Below are 27,062 nucleotides of genomic sequence, written 5' to 3' on the forward strand. Positions count from 1 at the left end.
ACACTGTTTAAAATTGTGTTTTCTATTTTGTCATGTCTTTTGTATAATTTAAATTGATAATGGTTCTAAATTGATAACTTGATGAACTGGCCACCTTTACATGCAGACATTATGTTTAACTGGTGGTAATTCACTAAATTTACCATTAAGTGTGTATTAGCAATGATGATTTGACATTTATCAAAATACCTTTTTTTTAAGGTTTTCTTGTATTGTGGCCTTGTGTAATTGTTACACCCCTAGCATTAATTTTGCATGTGCTCTGCTTATATTAAACTGCATGAAGGGGAGTAGGCCCATATCCCAGTGACTTCCCCCTCTGGCTCAGTTGTCCATCCGGCTGAACCGCACCCTGACTACGTACTCAGCTGTCTGCCTGCCTGCCTGTTCATCTGCTTGCCTACTGGTCTCTCTTTGTGTCTGCTTCTGTGAGTTAGCCCCAGCCACCCCCACCCACCAGCCTCTAAACATTAATGACCGTATGTTGTTCTTTTATTCTGTGCGTGGTATTTAAAGGCCACACTGCGTGGAGTGTCTGGCAGTGATGCACTTATTTGATAAGTGAGGGTGTTTGGGGAAAATAGTATTAAAGTCTGGCACAGGTCCAGACATGAGCCTCAGATGACAGTGCAAACAGAGCAGTGGAACGGCGGCTAATCTTCAGCTTCCTCTCTGTATATCAGCAGTTTGTTTCAGTTTGTTTGAATCTAGTATTTACGGACTCGGGACAAGAAAAACAAGCACAGAACAGTGTTTTTGTGGTGCAGCTCCAAATTGCTACGTATTATTTTCCTTGGGAAGGATGGGTTGTGTTTAAGACACGTATGATGTCATACATTGGCTGCAGAGTTTTATGTAATTCACTTTGTAAAAAAAAAGAAATCCCACATCATTTGGCTGACACAGACTATTGCAGAAGAAAGACTCGGGCCTTTCCTGCTTTATTAGCCTTATCTCTTGCCAGACTGGGTATGAGCTATTGGAAGCTGGCAGTGATGCAAATGAAGTGGGGACGTGCTGGCAAGAATAGGGAAGAGTATGTGGAAGAAGAAAGAGTGCCTGGGGGGTGATGGTATCATCCTCTTTAGCAGGGGTCAGAGGGGTCATTAAGCACCAAAGTGAGGAGAAAAGGAGGGAGGGATGATGCTGAATGATGCAGTAAATAAGGTTGGACTGTTTTGCTGTTCAACGCTGTGGCTATTAAAATCTGAAGCAGCTGGGGACACAGCCTCTGGCCCATGCAGTCGCCAGCTTGTATCTCTTCTAGGCATGCATTCAAACATTTTGCTCCAGCTTTGACTTCTTTTTTCTTATGTAATCATTCCTTTATTATGCATTATGTTGAGCCCCACAGAGAAATCAGGATGGAGATCTCCAGAGTCAGAACACTGTAGATAGATTTTTATGCTGCAACATGGCTGCATTTGCTGAGTGCAGTGCTTTTGTCTTGGCAGGGAGTCCAGCCCTGAAGGTGTTTAGTTGGTGGGTGGTGCTGATGAAAATGAGGGGTTAGGTTAATGTTGTGTAAAGCCGTTTGTACACTGAACTTGATTTAATGACAACAAAAACAACATTCAGTTTTAGTAGAGTTGCTCTGAAGGTTTGGCAGACATTATTTGTCTGAAACTGCACAGAAATATGCCTTGTAGCATTATGCCATATAAGTGAAAAGTCTCATTTATTGTGAGTAGTATATTGCAGTATTTCTGATTTCCTTCAGCAGCAAAAGCAGGCCTTTCCTTACAATACAGGGAGCTGACAAACAGCAGGGTTTAAATACATTTTTGCACTCTACTGGCACAAATTAAATAAAGCATTTGCTTACACTTCAGCAGTTTTCCAGCGGGATGATATGTGCTCTACAGAATTAAGATATTAATGTAAGCTGAGCTAAACAGGTGTAGCATTTGTTTGTTTGGCTTCCATTGTCTGTGTAAAGTTTACTCCTATGTGGCTTGAGTAGCACTACTGAGGTAAATTCATGATAAATATAGCACTGCTGAGTTAATGTTTTATCACTAAAGTATCACTGCAGAATTAAATTCATCATTAGAACAGCACTTCTAAAGTAAATTTCATTGTGCTTTGTTGGTATGTCTGATTACAAAGGTTCAGGTAGTTTTGTTATGCCTTGCTTTTCTTTAAAAAACAAAAAAAAATGCATTTAAGCTATTCAGTGTTAAATTATGAAATGAATGAAAACCTGTAAAAACAACATTGTAATAAAAACAATGCTTAAGTGTAGAATAAACCTGAATTAAGCACAATGCTAATAGTAAAACACCAGTAGCACCCCCTATGAAATAAATTTAATTTCAAATTCATGTTTTTTTTTTTTTTTTCCCCCGAATTCAGAATTAGTTTTCTTTGGTCTGATTTTTGGCTTTAAACTTAAAGCCTGACTTTCAAGATCTCCTCAGTGTTTACCGTTCATTATGGTAATCAAAGTCAGGATCTTCTTTAGGGCCCTGTGTATGTTATCTGTATACGTATGGCACTGCCTAAAGATGCACGTGTAGCGCCAGCACACAGAGGCTACTTTTCTCTTAATGCATGTTGGGACATGTGTTTTAGGCTCCTTTACATTGTTCTTTGATTCTGCAGTGACTCCAGTCTGAGAGCAGCTTTCTAGCCTCCTTCCCTCCCTCCATCCCTCCCTCCCTCCCTCTCTTACTCCCCTCCCCCTCTCCCTCTCTCTTTCTGCACAGAGGGTGGGGCTCCCTGATGACTGTGTGATGCTGAGACAGGCTGGGAGAAGGTCATACCTCTTCTCTCCACAACACACAGCCCTGTTTTTATACCAGCCGTCTTGAGATTCAGTCCTAGATCAGACAGAGGCTGTTATTCGGATTAGCCGGGCCGGTGGATCTTGTTGCTAAGGTAACAGGTCTGGTAGGGCGTGTGTTGTTGTGCTGTCTGAGTCATTGTTTCATCAGCGTGCTACGCTGTGAGGGCTATGAGGATCTGCTGCTGACGCTGAGGTAGGCAGCTCATTACCACTACTTTTTTTTTTCTCTACTCTTATCACCATTAAACAACCACTCATGAAAGTTGAGGAAACCTTAGTTATTAATTAATAAATACTTCTTATTAATTGTGGGGTTGTTGAGGTACGTGTTTTCTCTTTTGATATGATGTCAGAATTCCCTGTGTTAGAGGATGTCTCTGAAGTCTTGCATTCGGGATGTCAGGAGTTTTCCTTTTATCAGATTCTGCCTTTGATTCATTTTGGTTCTTCTTCAAAAGGCTCCAGGATATCTTTGTTTTTGAAGATGCATTCTTGTTACATTTGTTTGGAGATTTATCTCCCCAAAAGAGCGCAAACTATGAAGTATCAGGACTACACTATATATTTCACAATTTTATTTGGTAAAACTTTATATGAATCCCGTGTTCATTATGAATGCATTTATAATTCATTATAATTTGTAATTTCAATATGTTTCAATGACTGTAATAGGCTTGTATAATGGTTAGTAAGTACTTTGTGACATACATAACATGTTATAAAGTACAAGTATGTTTCTTTAAGACAGTTTTTTTCTAATGCCTTATATTAGTATGTACAATGTTCTCATAGACATATATTATAATGAATTATGCTGTCACATGTCACACGTAAATTAGATATATATTAAAATGTGAAAATGTAAATTGCCCCTGTTTATGATATGCCATATGTATATCACATCATGTTTTATAAATGCTTTCATAATGCACTATGAAAGCAGGATTCATAGAAAGTGTTACCGTGTATTTTTGTGCCACAGGCCAACTATGCAGATTGCAGATTGAAGGTTAATCCACTGTGCTAAATATTTGGCAACGCTATGTTTGTCCAGTGCTGCCATGTAGTTGTTTCTTCCATTCTAGCTCTAAGCTAGTTATAACCCCTTGAACAGTACTATGGTGATATCTGCTGGGTTAAATGTTGAAAGGCTACTTTTGTTTGTGTTGACACTAAGCCACCGCAGCGTGTCACTACTCAAAGCTCAGCGAGTAGCAGGACCCTATCGCAGTACCAGTCAGATTCAAAACACCTTTGATCATGAAGAGAGCTTATTTCCCCAGCAGTATTACCATATGCTGTGAAAAACAGTCTTTGATGCCTCGTTACTCACCTGAGGCACTTGACTGAATTCAGGAATGCATGTTGCAGATAAGGTGGATGGTGTGGTTTGTGTAAACATCCCCTGTGTGTACACTAGAATAATTTCCAATCAGATAGGCAGACTTTGAAAACTAGGAAAGTCACTTTTTCACTGTCAAAGTTACATAGATCAGCATTATGCTTCTGTGATCGTTCTGCTTTGTTTGTTCTAAATGGATTAACAGTATTTATTAGGATGTGTCGTAAAGAAACACTGTCCATGCTGTCTCAGTATGTAGTAAAGTGGTGGTATGTACAGAGCATATGATCTAGAAGGCTAGATTACATAACTTTTTTTTTTTTTTGGTCCAGTCGTAATTGGATACCTAAGACACCACAGAGTCCTGTCTGATTGTACAGTGTTTCTTCTGTTTTAGACACAGCCGTTGTGATCACCTTTTGGTTAAATCACTTATTGTACAGCTTACTTTTTATGTGCCCTTTTGAAGATATTTACCTTAAAACAACAGCTTCAAAAATAATATTGATGTTACACTGACGTCTGATAGGGAGAATCTTCTCTGTTGTTGCTATGCCAGGCTTGGGAGACTGCACTTTATAACTTAACTGGATAAGTAGGCAGGACTGTGCTTGTGAGAAATGTGTAACACTATAAAACCTGTATAGTTGAATATGTGTAAAATTCAGTATTAGTCTACCATGTTAGTCTGTTTCAATAAAAAAAGGTCCTGTCTTTCTCAGCTTGTCCAGGAATGCATGCGTATGTATCTTTTTAGTAAAATGTATTTTTTATTATATGTTGTATAAAATGTTTATGTATTACCCAAATTTCTCTTCAACACTGCTTTACTGGACCCTGTTCTAAACACATTTTTGCTTAATTATAATGTACAGACAATGTGTGTTTCTTTATCAATATTCCCCTATGGTATGGAATGACATTTTTTATCTGCCCCTGAAATGTAACTTATTTTTAAATTTTACATGTGTGGTAATTGATTGATGCTCTTATCCAGTGCAAAATACAATTGCGTTATGGGTCACAGGTAGGAGAATTGACAATTGGTCTTTTTTTCCCCACTAGGCTGCTATGTAATAAGTGGTGTAACATATTATAAATAACATTTAAAGGTCTTGACCACATGTTGTAATTTTTTTTTATACTCTGTCTCTTTTACAAACATACTTCTTTATGACGTCAAAAGTGGTTCTTCTATGGTAGCACCTTTTTTAGTGTGTCTGTCAAAGTTAAAGTGTCAAAGTGTTGCCTAGCTGTTTGTTAATAATTGCTGTTTTTATAGATTTATTTTTTCAAAGTGAGCCCCCAGCTTTATTTTAAAAGGATATTTATCTGTGAGACTGTTTCTTCCTGAATGAGCTCTGTATTATGCCCGCACTTGATTTCAGAGCGGCACAGTCATGATGATCCACTGATTCATGCAAACGAGTCAATTCCTCAGTTTGACTCTAAATTGAAGTGTGGGGGTACAATGACTGATCGACATAGTCAACTTAGTCATATTGATGACCAAATTAGTTGGAAGCTAATTCAATAGCTGATGAGATGCTGATGTTATTGTGTGTTTCTATGATTGGTTTAAGATTTTATTTGGAAAAAAACATAAGAGACCACTTGATTTTCTTTGATTTTACCAAATTGAAAATCTCTGGAATATAATCAAGAGGAAGATGGATAATCACAAGCTATCAAACCAAGCTGAACTGCCTGAATTTTTGCATCAGGCGCGGCATAAAGTTATCCAAAAGCAGTGTGTAAAATTTGAGGATGTGCCACGATGCATGATAACTGTGATTAAAAACCAGGTTTGTTCCACCAAATATTGAGTTATGAACTCTCAAAACTTTATGAATATTAACTTGTTTTCTTTTCATTGTTTGAGGTCTGATTCTTTGTAATATTGCACTGTTAAAAGATTCTTATGAGACATTCTAAGAACATTCAGTGTTTACAAGTAGTATTTTTATTGTGCTTCCTAAAGCATTAAAATTTCAAATAAATGAACCATAGCTACAAGATATTGAAGGGAGAAAATGATGTTTTTTTTAGTGCAAGATATATTGCAATATTGAGAGAAGTGAAATTCTCCCCATATCTATGTATAATAATCTGTCATGATATTAATAATAAAATAATAAATAACATATATGACATTGGGCACATAGAACATTAAATAAGAACAGTATAGATTTGTCCCCCAAGCAAGTTATAGCATGCCATGTATGGTTTAAACTTCCTTGCAAGACATTTGCAATGTTACTACTGCGTATGAACGCAGTAGTGATGGTGATGCTGAAATTATTGTGTGCATCTCAGTTAAAACATTGCTAAAACAGAATAATCATTATTGTTCCCATAATCTGAAGCTGAATATTCATGTTCGTATGGTAAAAGTCAAAAAGCATTTAACTCTATTTGTAACATAGCTGGTAATGATGTGTGTGACAGTAGTTTGATTGGGATCATTATGAGTGGGGAAATGTTCTTTGCAACAGTGCTCTTGATGTGGCAATTAAAAAGAGCAGGCATCCCACTGGCAGGGAATTCAACCCACCATCAAGCAGAGTGATGATGTGCAACAGTCTTCTGCTGCTATTTTACTGGAAATGCTCTCAGTAACGCTGCCTCTGTGCTGGCAGTGTGAGGATTGACAGTGAGTGTCACTACAGGGAACGTGATACTTTTAAGCCAGGCAGGGATCACACACGCGACTGCTTTCTCCTGCTGTTGAACTGAGAGGCGTGACCTGTCGTGGTCCCTCAGTTTTGTTCATGGCTCTGCTCCCTCTGTCTCTGTGACAGTGATTTTGTTGGGGGAGAGAGCTGCATCTGTGGAAGGGTGTGGCATGGGTATAAATCAGAGCAGAGAGAGCAAGGGAGGGAGTGAATCATGCTGTAGTTTTATTGAAAAGTGCAGGGAGTGAATAAGTCTAAAGGCAGATGGTCCTCAGCTGGTGCTATTTGTTCAAGCCTGCTCTCGCTTTCCCCTTACGGCCCTGTCAATTATGATCTGCATCAAGACTGCACATGATTTTGGGGTTGTTGAGTATAAAGGAAAGTGGTTTGGCATCAATGGATGGGTTTGTCATTCATTATTATGCTATTAGGATGGCATAGTGTTAAGAGTTGTGTCGGTCTGTACAATTTTCTCATCACGAAAAAACAACATCAAAAGAGCTGTGATAACTGATTGAAATACAACAAACAAACAAAACAAGAAAATTGAAAAACAGCAAAATGGTTGTCAGAGAGAAATTCCGTATGGCACTAAAATAATATAATAATATTTCCAACTATTTTTACAATAATGATATTCAGAACTTTTGCAGATAATATTGCATACAATGCCATATCGCCCACCCCTACTACATGGGTAGTAGGGGTGGGCGATATGGCCCTAAAATAATCTCACGATATTTCATGGTATTATCGCGATAATGATACTCTTGACGATATGATGAAATACTGTATTTAAAAAATGATTTCAAGAATACACTACTGCACCAAAATGAATATAAATTGTTCTTACTGCATATGATATGATATGGCACACCCCTAACTGAGATATAAAAAAAATACAAGAAATGTATCAGATTTCTAACAGAAGTCAATGATCCAGATTGTCATGGCACTAATAATGCGCTCTACATATCTCCATATATCCAGTATTAAATAAAAAAAATAATGATCCTGGACAGAAGCTGTTTCTAGTAGATATATTATGGGAAATAAGAACAGTGGGAATTTTTCTTTTGCTATAAACAGCTAAAAAGGTAGCACCCTGATGTGATAATTAGGGATGGGTGATATGGCACGATATTTCAGGGTAAAATATCGTTCACGATATTAAAAACTTTTGCCGTTATTATCGTGTACGATATGATATGGCACACCCCTAATGGGTAGTAGTGTATATTTTGGGATTAAATCTCGTTTGTGGTGTTTTGATGTCTCATTTTTTGTGGTATAGGGCCAGTATGCTCTTGTGTTGAAGCATTGTCTTCTCTGTGTGGATGAAAAATGTTCAAAATTGATGAGGGGAAATTTTTTTCTTTTTCTTTTTTTTTTTATATATATTACTGGGATATTGGGATATATTGGGATACATGCGGAAAGGACATTGATCTAAAGCAAAACAATCAATATAATATCCTATCATTTTCTGCTGATCCTGGAATTTCATACTTTCATACTCTCTGTCTGAACCAGCTGGGGAATGCTACTGCAAGCTTTGCAAATGACTTCAAATGGCTGTTTGCTTTGCGTGTTCCAATTCAAGTTGTACTAACTGTCTGAATATTGTACCTGTGTAAGGTCCCACAGTGCCGCAACCTTAAATAGACTGGCTCTGCTTGTGTTAATCCCTGCGGCCCAGCCCTGCCTACACACGCCCGTCAGCAGCAGCTGAACAACACTGCAGCCAAGTATTTTGTGCTTAGAGTAATAGTAGTACAGTTGTAACAGCATATCATTTAGACAAGCCTACTTTTTGGAATTTGCATCAGTTTGAAGTGCTGTGATAAGGTCATGGGATATTGCATTAACTGTCAGAATGATTAATGAAAACTTACTTTTAAATTGTAAAATTATTTATTTTTTATTCTCTTGTTCCTATGTCTCTTGGACATAATTATTTAGTATCTATTTTGTGCTCTGACTTTTATTGCAATATGACAATGTGTGTCAACTTTTCCACAGGGCTCATAAGGAGGTCAAAATTCATTACTGCACTCATTCTATTACTGTCATTCTTAATATAGGGTTTCAGACTGTGTTATTAGTTTAAATGAGGCCACATTAAGAGCATGGAATGAGTTATGTCAGAGGCATCAAGGGCCAATTAATCTACCCGTCATGCATTCATGTCTTTTTGGATTTTTCCTTCTTTGAAGATGCGTGAGCAGATGAATCATAAGATTTCAATAATTATAATCGTATTTGACAAGGCTTTAGAGATGCTTTATCTGGATCTTCGGCTTTTGTTCCAAAGTTCCAACTCTCTGATTGATGTCAGCTCTTTCATTTCCATGTCTCCTCAGGTGACCCCTCTGGTAGAAGATGTCCACAATGGTGTATCCTCGTGAAGAGAAACTGGAGAAGCTGTCGCAGGAGGAGATCATCTCGAACACTAAGCTGGTGATCCAGGGCCTGGAGGCTTTGAAGAGTGAGCACAACTCCATTCTGCACAGCCTGCTCGAGACCATCAAGTGCCTCAAGAAGGATGAGGAGGCCAATCTTGTGCACGAGAAGTCCAACCTGCTGCGCAAATCAGTGGAGATGATCGAGCTGGGCCTTGGGGAGGCACAGGTTAGTTCATGTTTTCATGTCTCAACCTTTCAGCTTGAACTAAAAATTTGTTATACTACAACTTGAAGTATTCTGGCAAAGTGCTAAAGATATATTTGAGGAACTGGCCTTTGGAAAATGTTGTTTAGTCAGACTCCTCAGGCATACTATGCACTTGTATCCCACCTCCTACTTTTTTTTTCTTTCTGTCCATCCTGCTGTCTCCATGTTTGTGTGGATGGCTATGTGCAGGTCATGATGGCCCTGTCTAACCATCTGAATGCAGTGGAGTCGGAGAAACAGAAGTTGCGGGCGCAGGTGCGACGACTGTGCCAGGAGAATCAGTGGCTTAGAGACGAGTTGGCCAACACACAGCAAAAGCTGCAGAAAAGTGAACAGAGTGTGGCCCAGCTGGAAGAAGAGAAAAAGCACCTGGAGTTCATGAATCAGTTGAAGAAATATGACGAAGACGTCTCGCCCTCTGTAAGTAAAATAAATGCCTTGTAACTGTGCTGTGGGTGAGAATGTACAGTTTTTTTAATATTTGCTTCATTTTTAAATTGCTCTCACAGAACCTTACTGACTCACTTTTAGGGTGTGTTCACGCAGCCATGCTTTGGTCAGATGGTGCTGCAAAACACTGTATAGACCAAAGCAGCAAAACGTTGTCCATCAGCTGAACCATAAATCAGCTTGTTCGCAGGGTATAACACTTTTGGAAATTTTAGACCAGTTACAAGAAGGTAGGGCATGCTATCATAACCCATTAAACAACAGAAGAAAAAAAAAAAAGAATGTGTTGTGCTGAAATCTGGCTTCATGTCCTGGGTGTCATGCAGTAGAATTGCAACAAGTAAGTAATTGTGCCATTAATTAATTGTGAACTCTGGCAGGGTGGCAGAATTTGGCACAATTTCTAGAAAGGCACTTTGCTGAATTGACAACATGCCTCAACTGATGCACATCTTTCTCCAAACCAATTAATGTCAATTGTAGGAAGCAGCTCCAGTAATCTGATTTACATCACTCACAAAATTGCAGTGTAAAACCAAAATGAACCAGACCAAATTTATCCAGTGTAACAAAAACAAGAACAAGGCATACAGATCCTGTTAATAAAAGTGTAGTTAGCACAGGCACTGGTTTACAAATTGCATCAGAGCTAACCACCTTGGTTAACCAGCTTGGTCTTGTCATGATTTTTATAGGGAGTGGTTGAGAAATTTTACTCTGAAACTATTTTTCTGGTGCTTGCTTGGGTAGATTGCAAAGGATTAAGTTATCAAGCTTCTATGTCCCCACTTTGCTTTATTCAAGCTGCAAGGGAGCTAAGCAATGTGAGCTGCTGACCTCAGCACTGGACTTTGATAGAAGTGAAGCCTCTGGGGGCAATTTTCTGGGCCAGATCTCCCTGCTGTGCCGTTTTAAAGCCTTTTAGCTTTGCTTTGCCATTTAAAGTGTGTAAGAAGCTGCCAAAGCAAATCTCCTTTTGAAATGTGGCATTTTATATTTACATCATTAATGTAAAATAAATGCAAAATGTAAGCAGTAACAAGAAATGCAAAATACTGATTTTTTTCTTAGAATATGAAAGGCCTGCTTGTTTGTTAGTTTTTTCTGTGTAAGTTTTCTTTTGGTAATAGCAAAACTTTAAGTGGGAATCTAACAGCTGACCGCTTCTAAAACACATTGAAGGTCCTGTGTGACCATTTTTATGGCACACTGTCAAAACACATTTGACTGTAATTGGCCACACCTGTCATAACATGTCACTACCAGAAAAGGTTGCATTATTGAATGATGGACAGTTTTATTTTGGTTTTAATCAGGTATACAGCCTACTGGGGATTATTTATACAGCTGTGTTCAGCTGAATAAATAAGCCTTCAGAGGGAGCCCTCAAAAGAGAAGGCTTTTTTGAATTTGGACAGACAGCGTAATTTACCAGAATTGCTTTTTCTCTGTTTTTCTGTTGCTTCAGGAGGAAAAAGATGGTGAACCACCTAAGGACTCTCTGGACGATCTCTTCCCTAATGATGAAGAGGAACATGCCCAAGGAAGTAATTGAACATCTTTTAATAGCTCATTTAAAGCCATCAATAATTACCTCTGCAAGTACAATAAAGTAGTCATTAAGTCAGTGACTCTCTTTGTTTAGAGCATTTGTTTTCAGTTTGAGCTTTGCTGTGTGTGAGGTTCCTCAGACTGAGCCATGTTGCATCTTTTATCCCTTGCAGTGCAGCACCAGCACAACAGTGCAGCTGTGGCCGCGGCGCAGCAGGGTGGCTATGAGATACCTGCCCGCCTTCGGACTCTTCACAATTTAGTGATCCAGTATGCCTCTCAGGGCCGCTATGAAGTGGCTGTGCCACTTTGTAAGCAGGCTCTGGAGGATCTGGAGAAAACCTCGGGCCATGACCACCCTGATGTTGCCACCATGCTCAACATCCTTGCTCTGGTGTATAGGTCAGTGCCACTGCCACTGAGCATGTTTTTCATGTTTTATCAGGTCCTTATTTTGTGTAGATGATTTATTGTTTTTTTTTTAAGCTCTGTTTACGTTTATTGCCAATTTAAGTTAATCACATTTCCAATGTAATTTCCTGTCTGTCTTTCTCTCAGGGATCAGAACAAATACAAAGAGGCAGCACACCTGCTCAATGATGCTCTGTCCATCAGGGAGAAGACTCTGGGCAAAGACCATCCTGCTGTAGGTTTTGTGGTAGACCACATTTACTTTTGAGTATGCAGCTTGAATTTCAACCAGTTTATTCCTTTAAAGCAGATATAAAGGAACTAAAGGACTATGAAATTGGATGTGAAATCGTTGGATACTTGAAATGATTGAATTTAAATTGAGTCTGCAAAGCTGCTTTGACCTTGTGTGCTGTGAAAATAATCTATTATGTGAGCGTTCGGTCAAACATACTTATTTGAAAATAAAATGGCAACAATAAAAGTAATTTCCCAGTGGAGCCTTCTGGTATTGAATGCTGTTTGCTAGTGACCCAGTAAGGAAATACTAGTTACGGTGCATAGATTCCCTGTATTGATTAGGGGTCTTGTAAAAAAAAATGCATCTGCATTAGTATATGATTTATATTTCATGTATTATTTGGCTGTCTGCACTTGGAAATGGCTGTATTGGGTTTCTTCCAGACAGATTGGCTGTGTTTAACCAGTGTGGCGATGAATTATCACACTTGTCATATATGTGACTCCATCAAAATTGATTGTTTCTATGTGTTCTGTGCTGCAGGTGGCTGCCACTCTGAATAACCTGGCTGTGTTGTACGGAAAGAGAGGAAAATATAAGGAGGCTGAGCCACTGTGCAAGAGAGCCCTGGAGATTCGAGAGAAGGTACACACAGACACCCACACACACACACACACACACACACAGACAAGACACACACAGACAGAGCATGTAATCTCATAATTAAATACATAGTCTCTTAAGTACAATCACATTTATTTGTAATCTTTTTATTTATTTATTTATTTTTTGCTGGGAGACCGTAAGCATTAGCGCATAATGCCCTCTGTGAATACCTTTCCTAAGTGATTTTCTACAGAGAGGGATTTAGGAGGATAAATGGTCTAATGAAAATTCATGTTGCTCCTTTTTTTTCTACAAAATGTTGACATTGTGAAACAAATAGAAGCATAAGAACCTGGAGCTGTGAGTGAGATTGCTCAGGGCCTGAGAGAGCTATACAGCAGCCACTCATATTGATTCAGCTTTTATGAGATCATGTTGATGCTGAGCAAACAGTGGAAATCTTACACCCACTCACATTAACCTGCCAGCTGCTGGAAGGAGCAGAAGGATGGGGGAAGAAAGGAGCTCACAGTCAGCCCTGATATCAGACACGTTCAGAGCTCTACTCTGTTCAAATTGTCAAGAATTATCTATGTTCAGCTATGGCTGCACCAAATATTATTATATGTGTGTGGTCAAAATTATTAAAAAGTATTGAAAAATGGAATGGCTAAACAATTTATAGAGAACGATGACTAATCTTATTGTGCCTTGTTTTTATGTCTGCTGGGATGTAAAAATGTGTTGTCAATATGTTTAAATTGTAGTTTTGTAATAGCAAAGACGAAAAGATACATTTTGGATATTTAATGCCAAAATGTGTTTGTTATTCAAAGGTTTTATTTAATATTTTTTTTGTTCCCTTCCCAATGTATTTTTCCAATTATATAGTGATATTAACCTTGTTTTGTCTAATGTTTTTTCCTTTTCAATTAATGTATTTACTTTGTGAACTGTATGTGAGTTAAATTAAATTTACTGCAATATACTTTTCTATACTTTTCAATATTCTGCTCCCCAATGTTCAATGCATAACAAAATAAAAAATGCTAAAAAAAAAAAAAAAGGTTTTATTTAGTTTGGTTTTAGTTTTGGCCAAAAAATGTTTTTGGTGCATCCCTAAACATACAAATAGGAATATACATGAATATATGAGAGATGACAAGCTTTTACAGGTTTTATTTCAAAATACCCAAGTATACATAAGAATACAGAATGCGATGTTTGTCATCATTACTGATTCACTGAAATGTCAAATTTGTGCGTTTTCTTTCTATTTAAGGTGCTTGGCAAGGACCACCCAGATGTAGCTAAGCAGCTGAACAACCTGGCCTTGCTATGTCAGAACCAGGGCAAGTATGAGGAGGTGGAGTACTACTACTGCAGGGCTTTGGAGATATACGAATGCAGACTGGGCCCGGATGATCCCAATGTTGCCAAAACCAAGAACAATCTGGTGAGTTAAAGTGCGGTACCAATTTTCTTGCCTTGAGAATCCAGCAGTCTTGTAGAGCTGTGTTACTACTGGAGGGCACACTTATATATATCAGAGTGACATCAGCTCAGGATTCAACCTGCAAGTGCTTTTGATTCAGATCCCATTTATTTTCTTTTGAAATGTGTGAATTGGTGTATTGACCAATTGATTTAGATTGAGTTTTAGTTTAGCATCTAATTGAATGCTAGCCTATATGCCTTTAATGCTTGTGTAAATCCAAATACTCACACTTGAATAGTTGTCTTTATTGCAGGATGAATGCACTTTAAGCTGTCACGAGTTCTGTTGCTTCAGTAAACTTCAGCTGCGTTTTCAGCTCAAGCAATTTCAGAATGTCTCTGAAGGCAATTCAATTACTTTTTATTTGCATTGAGTTCTGTTAGTTATTGTAGCATTCAGTACAATTCAATACAAAATCTTTCCACTGAAATTTGTGTGACCCTGGATCACGTTGAGATTGTTAGCATTATATGAAATCCAATACATTCCAGAAGCCAGAGCTATGCTCAAGGCTACTAGCTCTTCATACCTTCATTTATCTTTGTTCTCACCTTATTGAGAAGTCTCACAGCAAGCTTTTCCAACAGTCATACACATTTTATGTGGTTGTGAGTCAGAGAGGAAGCTTTATCAGGAGCACTGGAGCTGGTTTATTGAAACTACACAGTACAGAATGTCAGGAAAGCAAACATATACCCATTGCTCCAGTCCCAGCATTCATACTATTATTGAATGACCTTCAGTGTGCTGTAATAAAATCTATTCCCTGACTCTAACTTTTTTCTATTTTTCTCTGCAGGCTTCATGCTTTCTCAAACAAGGAAAATACAAGGAGGCTGAAGTTCTGTATAAAGAGATTCTCACCCGCGCCCATGAGAAGGAGTTTGGTTCAGTCGATGGTAAGATTATGACGTTAATACATTTTTTATAAGCTTTTTTTGTGTGTTGAATATTGTCAAAGTATGTTTTGCTCTATTTCTTACTATTAGCACACCCATTAGAACTTTTACTTTTATGAATAGTTAAGCTGTTTTTAGCTTAGCTTAAGAGTTATGTTGAGAGTCATGTTTTGGGAAAATCTCTAAATTGAGAAGACCAGCTATTCTAAATCGAATGCTTCATACAGCGGGTAAAAGTTACCTGATATTTTTCATAATGTGTGACACAGATATGTAGTCTGTGTGACAGTGTGAACGGCACAAAACGCATTGAATGAGGGGCATTGAAACAGTATCTCCTATGTGGCAATGAGACTTAGTCTGGAAAGCTAGATCAGACTTCCATCAGGGAGGAAGGAAAAAAAAGACAAAGATTAAAAAGATTAAGAGGATAAAGATATGGCCGAACGTGACCACGGGAGGACATGGCTGCAATATTAAAGAAATATAAAAAGCAAGTACCAGTAAAAGCATAAATAAACCAATGATGCAAATCGACAAATAACATGGCCTTTTTACAGCTAACTCGAATGCATTCTCTGTGATATGACCATGTGTCAACCACTGGAACTTCATGGCTGCTGAAGATGAAACCAAAACTTCACACAAATGTTGTGTATAGATAACAATAAAAATGTTATAAAAAAAAAATTATGGTAAGCTTAAAAACATCATCATACTTTGTTATTAAGTTTTCTTCTATTTTTAACTCATATGATCAAATCTCTCTGTAATCTGTGTTTGTTTTTCATCACCTCACCACTACAACAGTCTTCAGGGTGATAATTAATGTCCTTTTGAGGGAAAGGTTGAAGAATTAACATTTAATTTTATCTTATTTGACATTTGAACGGGTTTGATTTTATTTTTCTCTGCTGAGCCTTGGGCTACGTTCAGGAAAATTGGATTAGTTTCAGATCTGGTGAGATGGACTGTCCGCACTGTTATTTGCAAGAGATCAGATCGTGCTTGTGTGTCGTGTCCAGATATCATAAAGCTATCTCTGTGGGTTGCATTGATAACTATGTAGCTATGCTGGCGATATGGCAGACTTTCATAAGCAGAAGCAGGAGAGAGAGGCTGGCGGTCTAAAACACTTTTCTTTTGCATTTTCATCTCATAAGCAGAAATAAAACAATTACTGTAAAAAATGTTTTGAAGTTTCTTTAATTTATTTTTCTGGTACATTTAACATCCACTTTCTGCTAATGATACTGTCCAGAACTAGCTCTAAAGGAGCACTTTGGATAATGGAATATGCTCAATGTGGAACACTCAACAATTGTGTTTATCAACAGCCGAGAACAAGCCTATCTGGATGCACGCTGAAGAAAGGGAGGAGATGAGCAAGGTGGGTTTTGTTTCATTCAGGATGTTAAAAATAGAATCCAGCAGAGCACAGACAACAAAATAGACATGCTTTAACTTCCAATAACAAAATAAAACCATAATGGAGAACAGACCTCACTAAGGAAAAAGTCCTGATTTCCAGAAACTTATAATCAGCCACATGACTAAGGGTTTCAAAACATACAGAAACTTGTCTGAATAACTGCAGTATATTTAGTTGGCTCCAGCGCTTGCCCACACAGACGTCTTTTGTGGTCTGGTTCACTTCCAGGGCAAGCACAGAGACAACACCCCATACGGAGAGTACGGCGGCTGGTACAAGGCCTGCAAAGTCAACAGGTACTGCAAACACACACAGACTGCAAACAACATACAGTGTTAAATGGAGTATTTTTGAAGACCTCTGAGACTACTTTTTAATACTTTTTAATCTGTTCACTAAAAATATCTGTGCAGTTATGATGCCTCATTAACTTTATAACATATTTCTTCCTCAGCCCCACTGTGAACACCACTCTGAGAAATCTGGGTGCTCTGTATCGCCGTCAGGGCAAGATGGAGGCAGCCGAGACCCTGGAGGAGTGTGCCATGAGGTCCCGCAAGCAGGTTAGCGTCCTAATATCAAATATTACACACCTAATTTATACAGATATTAACCCTCAAAGATCTAAGAATCATGCATATGATTTTGTAGTTCAATACAGCAGCATGTAAAAGTTTGGGCACCCCTGGTTAAAATTCCTGTGATTCAGAATAGCTGAAGGGCTTCGTGCGTGGTCAGCAGTTAGTAACACACTAACCTTTCTAGCAGGCCTCTTAAAGGTCCAGACCTCAGCTTGGTCTCCACCCTTCCTCTTAGGTGGCATTTTTTTAATTGCATTACAAACTGAGAATATTGCTACCTGATCATGCTTCTCTGTCTTTGTCTTCTGCTTTGTCACTATATATTTTGTCACTATATAGGAATCACAGCTGCTAATTAATAGTACAGTTTGAGTATTAATAAAGCACTAACAAAAACAGATAATGATTTAAATGTTAAAAAGAATGTTTTATCTTTAACATTATACCTTTTAGAGATCTATTTTAATCCAAGAACAGTTTACAGTAAAACATTTGACCAGAGGGTGCGCAAACTTTTGATTGATACTGTGGGCATCTGTTTTTACGCATTTATATGAGATTTGCATTGTGTACATTATTTTTCGGCATAGGGGTATGCCATATCATATTGTGAACAATAAACTTTACATAATTTTGTAATATTTTAATAATTTATACAGACCCTCGATAAGTTACTGTAGTTTACTGTAGTTCTTTGTTGTTTTTGTTCAGAATTGTTACACTAAAATAAAATAAAAAATGAGTAGTATATTTTTCAAATTAATAAAATATTTTTATATTGCTACATATTTCATATATTGGGCCATATTGCCTACACCTAGTACAGTGTATGAAAATTAACTGTGTTTTGTCAATTTCAATGAATGAAAAAAACAAACAAATCCAGACTGTTAAAAATAAATCTGATGTTTTTTTTTGTTTGTTTGTTTTTTTGTTAATTCTTTCCTCCTTGGCTTTCTTTGGATGCCAGAGCAACTCAGTAAGTCAGTTTATTAAAATAGGATTCCTTCACTGGTCATAAGCTCTTCATTATCCATCACCATCCTCCCCCTGTAGTAAAAATGCCATTGATTCATTCCCTCCGTGGTTCCACATCTGATAAAGATGGAAATTTCATCACATCTAGCGTTTGAAAAGTCCTCTAGAGTAGAAATAAAATAAGAGAAAACTGATTCTGTGTCAGATGTTTTTTAACCTTTCTTTGTGTTTATGTGTTTGTGTCTCTCGTAGGGGATTGATCCGATCAACCAAACGCGTGTTGTTGAGATCCTGAAGGAGGGTGATGGAGAGAGGAGGAGGAGTAGAGACAGCATGTCCAGCGTTAAGTACGAAAGTGGCTCAGAAGCTGGAGAGGAAGTGAGTATGGGCATAGAGTGGAGCGGGGTAAGTACACATCCACTCCATCATCCAGTTATACAGCAGTGGCATTCAAAACAGAACAGAGCAGCCCGTTCTTTTTCCTCTTTACAATGATGTGCTGGTCTGCTTGCATAGCGACCAGAGGAGTAATGAAAAAGAGGGAGCAATAATAGGACTAAAATTTAAATTCTCAAATTTTCCTTATCGATAGTTCCGGGGCGCCTACGAGTCCTCACAATTAAATGATAAGCATATTGAATTTACATTCATATAGAACTCCCAAACTATGCAAATAAGAGATATTAATCTGAAATTAGTTTCTGCCTGGTGTTCATCTTGTCTGTAAAAAAAAAATGATTTAGTGTTAAAAATAATCTAACACAAATGTTAATGTAAAATCTAACATGAACACTGAGTTTAACACTGAATTGAACATTGGATTATCTAAATGAATGGTCTGGCGAGGCTGCTCTGTCCTTTTGAACTGCCTGCTGATATATTTTATAGAACCAAAAGCTGATTGAGTGTCCTGGCAGGTTATATCACAGTTCAATCATAGCTGTTTTTTGTGTTTCTTAATTTATTATTTCAGTGTTTGCCTGATGCATTAGTGCATTGCTTGTCTACATTAGTGCTTTGTTAGATGTTACTGAGCATCCTTGAGAAACACACAAGCACACACAGAGCCCACTGTTACAGAAATCTACGAATTCAGTCATCTCCCTTTTTAGAAACTACAATCAAATTCATTGAAACTTAGTGGTGTAATTCCTCAAAGCTTACAGAGAATAGTTTTCTTAAGCAAACCTAATCACCATACTCTGGTTATATAAATAACACAGTTGCATGCATAATGTGGGCACCCATTGTAGGTGTTCCTTCTAATTGAAAATCTGCAGATGCACTAATTAATGACTTTTTATGTGCCTTCAACTAATTAAACATTAAATACGATATTACCAACATTTGAGCAAATATCTACCTACCTACCTTCCTTCAAGAACAAAAAAAATCAATAACAGTGATATGATGCAGTATCTGTCACTACCCAATGTTTATAACATTAATGGCTTTTAAATTGTTCATTTTAAAATGGACAATTCTCAATTAAAATCATTTAAACCCCACAGTAAATCTGTGTAGTGTACAGGTAAACTGTGTGGGTTCTTCTGCTGTGTGTTTTGAGATGCTCAGATTGCCTTCGCATTGTTTTCAACCTTGCTTTGTTTTAAACTGCACTGCATGTGCTGCTGCTAGTCTGTTCTTACACCTCACTGTGTGTTCTGCACGGAGTTTGTTTGGCCTGCTGTGTGAACCTCACCACACTGACCGTGCTCATTAACCCATGCTACCACTGCTGTTGACTCACTCACACTGACAAACCTGATAAAACACATTTGGGCCGGTCTGTCCATGGAGAAAAACAAAGACAGTTGCAGCCCAGACACATCCATATTTCAGTTGTTCAAGCTCTGGTCATGGTGGTGTTGGTATTAAGCTTGGTTTGGTTGGTTTTAGCTGGGGAGGTACTGTGATGCATCTCATCCTGTGAACTCACTTTTGTGGACTGCATTAAATGTGCATTTGTTGACAAGCTGAAGAAAGCATGTAGACTGAGGAGGTAGAATATTTTATTACCGGATTTTACACAAATATGGGTTATGCAGTGTTATGCAGTTCTTGTGATGGATATTTTGCAGCTCCATCAATAGATATATAGGTATATAGTGGAATAGGTGTTCAGGCTTTGAGTGGCTATAATTTTACAAGTCAGTATACCATCAATGATATATTAAAAATGTTGTTTTAAGTATAGTTGCTACATAGTGTGGCTATAAAAGTGAAAACTATAATGTTTTATGATTTTAATTCAATGAAAATCTGAAAAATGCATCCGCCATGTACGAATCATGTTTGTGCTAATAAGCTTTTGGGAAAGCCTTGATAATCATTCCAGAGGAAATTGGCTTTATTCTGAAGCCAGAGCTCCCTTGGTAATTTTAGCCCTGTTGAACTTGATTTCTTGCTGATGTAATTGCAAAACCTGCTAATGAACAACAGCCCCTTCTTCTGATGGTTTAGACCACTACGGAATAATGCTTGACACAGTTCCCTTATCCTTAATACAAGCCTGCTAAGCTACAAAAGGCCTCTTGTGCAACTCTTGCATTTGTGCTGTAGTGATTTATTTTGGGATATCTGTTGTAATTTGCCAATAATACAAACGTGCACTTTAATACACTTTATCCTGTACAAATCTGTACGTCAAATCCCTACAGATTAGTGAACCTTACAGAACCTCTCTGGCTAAAGCTAATCCATCTTGAACAGTGAGCTAATTTTTCAATTGCAAAAGTTTAGTATCTGAAGAAAACTGTCACCACCACCTTTAGAAGTACAAAGTGTTATTATCACAACAGCACTGTGTGTACACACTTGAACTTGATGTGTATATGAAGGTTGTTGCGCACTTTTACCAGAGTTTGTGGGAGTTCAATCTTGTCTGTTTTGTGTCTCTCTAAGGTGGAAAATGAAGCTGTTTTGTTTGTGTGGCGCATGATTGCCTTTGTGTCTCTGATCCTATCCCTGGCAGTGCAGATTCTACTAAAGAAATCAAGGAGACATTTGTATTCAAAATAAATAAATCTTGTGAGCATACCTGCAGTGTATGAAGCTTGTTTGCTTGGTTTTATAAAGTTCATATACGCACCCTGACAAAAAATAATGCACCAATAAGGAATTGTTGGAGTCCAATGAAACACCAAAATATGTGTGCCTGTAATACTGGTAATGTAAGTGATGTACAATATTGCTCTAGTACCCTTTGGGTTGCCTCTAGATGAGAAATGGTTGAGCATGTCGACTCTGTATGGCTGGGCATATGGATTTGGCCTCCTGCCGTCCTGCTTCACTCTGTCCAATAATGTGCCCCAGTTTGGGCAAAATGTCTTCAGGTGTGTCATAGAGGCATATCGAGCAGCAACCTGAATAACCTTGACCATTTGCTTTAATTTTCTTCAGATCATCCAATTATTGCTATGCTCTGTAGCGCATTTTTGTATAGAAATTTGTGTAGGGCAAAGAGCACTTCTGTTCGCACATTTTTAATATGTGTATGGCATATAGGAGTATTTATGGCCACTCTTGCAAAGGGCATTTAGAGTGTGTATGCATGTGTAAGTGGTACCATATGGTGCCAGCTGTCTTCTGTTTTATGTAGTGGTGGTGTGTCTAGTGTGACTAGTGTGGCATTGACCAATATGAGTGCACATAAGGACTGCAGGGTCCAGCCATATTGGAGCAAGTGAGGGTCACTGTAGGGCCCTGTACATCTACAGCTGCTGCAGACTGCAAAGCTGGGGGGTTGCCAGGGTTTGTGAAAGCAGGCGTTGTTCTGGGAGGAAGACCCCCTACAGCCGGAGTGTACTGTGTTGCAGAGCCATCTGGCAACGCAGCATTGGCGTTTTATTTTCTGTTCACTGATGCTGCATCGTAGCTAGATGATTTATGTTGTGATGGTGTTGTGCTAGATATGTGCTGTTTGTTTGGTTCACTTTTGCATGAAGCTGGCATAACCATGATCTCACTGTTGCCTTGTTTATTATTTATTTTTGTGTTACCTAACCTGCATGATCAAACCATGATGCTGTTTCTCAGTTCCTGTATTACTAACCACCCGCATCGGTACTATTGCCATTGTTAATATTGCCATGACAACCAATCAGCCAATAAGATTCCTCGTCCTGGATGTGGTGGATTGTACTCTCTCCGTGCTGTTCATGGCCTCCTTTGTACAATAAGTGATGTAGGATTAGCAGGATGCTTTGGATGGACTGGCTTGTGTGAGTTGGGAAATGTACTCAGCAGAAGTGAGTAAATATAATTGTAATGTTATGAACAATTTTGGTCAAACAAACAAAATAGTTACCCTGTAGTTACCCTGTTGTAGTTTGTTTGCACAGTTTATAGTCCATGTAGTTGTCCTTTAGCTTACCTTTGCAAATGAGCACTGCAGTCAGATAGACAGAAAGGGCAGCATTAACACCAACATGTAGACATCACTCTACCGGCCAAGTCTCAGCGCTGTGACGTAGCATCCACGCCCAAACCGGTTTATTGGGTTTCCTGGTAGGAATTAGATTTACTGCAGAGACTGTAATAAGTGAGAACAGGGCAGAGCTTGGCCTGCTCTCTCTCTCTCTCTCTCTCTCTCTTTCTCTGCTGCAGAGAACTGCCAGAGCTGAGTCACCCTCACACCTCTACTGTCAAACAAACGCAGACCCATAGCAAAGCTTGCACAAAATCACTGAAGCCAGACAATAACTGTGCTATTATTTACTCAGATTTAGTTTTAGTTTGGTTTCTTTAAACATAAGAGTCCCATATTTTGAAGCTAGGTACCTAGTGGCTGTCACACATCAGACATGGCGTACTGCTTAATGAATAGCGGAAGTGAGTATGCAGTAGCCAGAACAAGCCCAAAGAATAAATGTTTGTACATTATTGAGCCAAACACAACAAACTATTGATCAGATTTCATCAGTTATTTAATATATGTTTTTATATTTTGGTCTCTCCCCATACATGGAGATTGGAAGCTGGCCTTTTGTGACTGGAAAATACTTTTCTTTAAGGCATCTGTTACCATCAGTGCAACAGTGCATGCATACAGGCAAAAAACATGCATGAAATCTAATCAGACTGTTTATGTCGCACACCCGCTATCGTAATTGGATACCCAGCCCTCAAATCTGAGTTCATTCAGCCCTGAAAAAAATCATATATGTCACAGGTCTTCCTGGTACTGTGACTGTAGACATAGCACAGGAGCTATTGTACCAAGGCCAGAGTTTTAATGATTGAGAAACCATTGTCCCCGTTACAGTCAATGTATAATTACAGTGACAGGTAAAATTGCTGAAGAAATCAATATATATCAATCAGTTATTTCAAACTACATTTAGAAAAGAACAATGAACTATTCATACACTGATCCCATGTCATGATTACATTAACTTAAGAAAAAAGTCACCCAACTCGTTCAAAGGTTCGTTTTCTAGTTCAGACTGCAGTGTGAATTTTGCAGAGGTTAGAAAAGGATGGTGGTTTCAGCTAGAAGCACAGCTAGAACATTTTTTTTTTAAACCTAGTCGAGGCTGCTGGCAGTGATTCTTTCCGTTCTCACTGGTGTGGTTTTTCTCTCTGTTCTCTTTTTCTCTTTATCAGGCATAAGCCATCAAGATTTTTCCTCCACCCTTCTCTCCCTCCCCCATCACATAGCAAAAGGATGTTCTTGTTCCCTATGGTCTCTTAATTGCCCATCTGCAGAATCATCCTGTTCCATTCCTGGTGTCTTCGGAGAGATGCTCCCTGATGCTTTCACCTGTTCAATGAGAAATTTTGGGACGTGTGCTTTTTGCTCTTTTTCTTTTCTTTTTTTTATTTATTTGTAACTTGATGCAATTTGCCTTTCCTGTTTCACTTATCCTTCTCTTCTCCTATTATCTTCCAGAACATATTTCTCACTTTGTGTGTGTGTGTTGTCTCTTTCTTGGCTCCTTTACTCTGTTTCTTTTTTCTCGTTTGGCTTTTTATTTCAGATCTTCACCTCTTTATCTAAGCAGTCTCAGTATTAGCTCTGTGAAGTGATCTTTTGTTCTAAACAGATCACACATGCTTCTTTTTTCTGTTCTTTTGCTGTGTTTTCTTCAAGAAGGTGGGCTCTGTTAGTCTCAATGCCTCACAGTATTGCATTAGGAATTTGACTCGTATTGTGCCATCTGGAGTTGCTTTGTTTTTTATTCTTTTTCAGATTTACAGTGAATGGCCTTTGTTTGTAATATTCTATTTGAGTGGCCTACATTGAACAGATCATTTCTGCCAGTGTGTCAAATTGTGCTCTTTTTTTTCTTATGACCTAGGTGCCTGTAATTTTAATTTGATTTTTTTTAAATATGAAGTTTTCATTATTGTTTGCAAGGTTTTAATTTGCAAAAAGGCGGTGACACAGTTACGTCTGTAACCTTTTTTTAAATTATTTATATAACATTTTTTTTGGAGGGTCAGGGGGCTGCGGGTTGGGTTATATGGTATGGAGTTAATCACGCTCCTCTGATATTATTATTAATATTATTATTGTACTTAAGTGTTGATTTTATTCATTTATGTTTACAGTGTTTCTGAAAGCTTGCAGTGTCTTTGGTTTTGAAACACATGCTTGGTAAAGCTAAGCTGAGTCGATGAATTGATTCTCAGTCACCTGCTCGAGAGGCCGGGCTGCAGTCGTATTTCAGCATCAGTGAATGAATGAATAAGCACCAAACTGCTGACTTTAGCATAGCCACAGGCACGTCCACCCCCAGCACCCTACCTTTTTCACGAGCTGGCGTGCCAACAGGCAGCATCTTGGCTGATCCTGCTTTGTGTAGTTAGTATTTAACGTTAATGTTTACCAGTGTAGCGAAGCATTAAAAAGGGAATGACAAAGACTTAAGACTTCATTTAACTCTAATTTAAGAATCAAAGCAGCGTTTGTTGACGCAAAGGTCACTTTCTTTTTTGGTTGAACTGCATTTGTGTACTGAGTGTATTTGTATCTTATTGTTGTAGCAGCAGCAGCAGAACAAGGAAAACGCATAGCACTCTAATATCAGTATAGACCAGCTAAGTCGGTCTGTACAGGCCTGCAGCTGTGGCTGAGCTCAGTTACCCGCTATGAACAGTATGAAAATGCTTATTTGAGATCACATTACCCATGCCTGCTCCAGAAAATGACAGCAGGGCCTGTACAAACCTCTTGATCTTTTTACATTTACCTAACGAAAACAAAATATACTGAGAGATACAGAACTTCATGCAAACACGTTTTTTCAACAAAAAAAAGAGAGAGAAACATGGCTACGTTCACATTAAATTAAATATTTTAAATCTAATCTTATCTAAGCAATTGTGATGGTTCACATATATAAATGTAACCAAACCACTTCTGTCTATAATGAGAACAAATATGCCCCTGAAATGGCATGCAAGCTCTCACCAATACGTTTATGCACATTGCCTTTGTTGTAGGCCTGTCATGATAAACGTGTTTTTTTTTTTTTTTTTTTTTGGTCGATAGAACAATTATATTCATATATTGTACAAAAAAGTCGGTAACACACTTACTGTGACTGGCCTACTCTGGTGTTTTGCTGTGCTGCTAGTGTTTTTCAAATTTTGACTCAATCAGAATCAGACTGCACTTTAACGACGTAAACGAAAGCAAACTAAATAATAATATTTATTCATTATCAGAATTAACCAGAATCGTCAGCTCAATCTGTTGTTTCCATACTGCTGCATGAAGGGGAGTCTGATCCTGGTGGGGAGTCTGAATTAGACACTACAGTGCTCACTGATTATGACCGCACTAAAGCATTTGTAGATAGATGATCTGTTTACAATTCAAGTGTCATTGAATCAAATATGCATGTCTGAAAATGACTCAAATCTGATTAGGAAAGATCAAGACATGAACACAACTGTCCTGAAAAAAATCACATCTATGTCACATTAAGGAAAAAAATAGGCCCAGGATTCATTGGCTTTAATGATAAGCCGCACACCTAAGTAAAAGTATAGGACACTAAGGTTCAGCTAGTAAACCGAATGGAATATCAGCACTGCTCCAGTGTAGTTCTGTTTATGGAGCTGAACACCTTTTCATCTTTCATTCATCCACCATTGATGCACCATTCCTATTCCTCCTCTTCACGGACACATGCACATCACAAAGTCTCGCCAAAAGACTTCCCAGGGGTAGCGAAGGGTGTGAAAGTGAACAAACATATATCATGTTATTATAATAGACGATATTGTTGTGTTTAGTGGAATGTGTATTATTTATTAAGCTGTCCTTCATTGAGATATAAATATATATATATATATATATATATATATATATACACTGTAACTTTGGGTTTTCTAGCGCAGTAGTAGTGACCTCTGTAGACACTATCGTAGAGTGTAGAACTGCATACATACATAAATATATATATTCATCCCTCTGCATTGTGACGGTTGTTGAATCAACACTTGTTGAACTTCTCAAATAAAAGTTTTCATTTGTGAAGCTTTGGCCTTTTAGTCTTTTCTCCTCAAAGATTTTTCAAAGTTTGCACTTTGAGCTTCGTCATTTCATTTTATCTTTTAAAAAGAGATACTAGAAGTTTTTTTTTTAACCTTAATCTTGAATATATGTCTGAAGAAAGTTTGTTTGTGTTCTAGTTAAATCTGTACTACTGGTTTCTCCAGAAGGTGAATATTCTTGTGTGTGTTTTTGTCCGCGTGTTCAGCAAAGGGCAGCAGAATGCCCTTGGAGAAAAGCACAGTGCTGTGCTCTATGCCCCCTGCTGGTGCAGAATATATTGCAGTCCTAAGCAATCCACGTGTTAGTTATTAACTACATAACATTTGATGGGAAATGCAGGATTGTGACGTATTAAACTAAAGTTGTATTAAAACTATGAATAAAATATCGTAAATCTGGCAGCAAAAAATCTTAAATCTTAATAAGCA

General features: G+C 38.1%; 1 protein-coding gene across 9 annotated transcripts in view; it reads left to right on the forward strand.

Moving 5' to 3' along the window:
* The window catches only part of klc1b (kinesin light chain 1b), a 49,197-nt gene that overhangs the window by 13,893 nt on the left and 8,242 nt on the right, over nt 1-27,062 (forward strand). The window contains exons 2-15 of one of the 9 annotated variants that reach the window (XM_022684645.2): nt 9,169-9,436; nt 9,668-9,898; nt 11,397-11,475; nt 11,653-11,881; nt 12,038-12,125; nt 12,675-12,776; nt 14,020-14,193; nt 15,035-15,134; nt 16,472-16,524; nt 16,795-16,862; nt 17,021-17,129; nt 18,118-18,126; nt 18,378-18,530; nt 21,030-21,164. In XM_022684645.2, the coding sequence (XP_022540366.2) occupies nt 9,188-9,436; nt 9,668-9,898; nt 11,397-11,475; nt 11,653-11,881; nt 12,038-12,125; nt 12,675-12,776; nt 14,020-14,193; nt 15,035-15,134; nt 16,472-16,524; nt 16,795-16,862; nt 17,021-17,129; nt 18,118-18,126; nt 18,378-18,530; nt 21,030-21,146 (1,761 nt within the window). In that variant the 5' untranslated portion in view covers nt 9,169-9,187 and the 3' untranslated portion in view covers nt 21,147-21,164. Of the gene's footprint in view, nt 1-2,748; nt 2,982-9,168; nt 9,437-9,667; nt 9,899-11,396; nt 11,476-11,652; nt 11,882-12,037; nt 12,126-12,674; nt 12,777-14,019; nt 14,194-15,034; nt 15,135-16,471; nt 16,525-16,794; nt 16,863-17,020; nt 17,130-18,117; nt 18,127-18,377; nt 18,531-21,029; nt 21,165-23,732; nt 26,617-27,062 lie in introns of those variants that run through there. The other 8 variants (XM_049481193.1, XM_007248512.3, XM_022684640.2 and 5 more) reach the window with 8 other exon arrangements.

The sequence above is a fragment of the Astyanax mexicanus genome, chromosome 7 (genome assembly GCF_023375975.1).
Source record: "Astyanax mexicanus isolate ESR-SI-001 chromosome 7, AstMex3_surface, whole genome shotgun sequence".
NCBI classification, from domain to species: Eukaryota; Metazoa; Chordata; class Actinopteri; order Characiformes; family Acestrorhamphidae; genus Astyanax; species Astyanax mexicanus.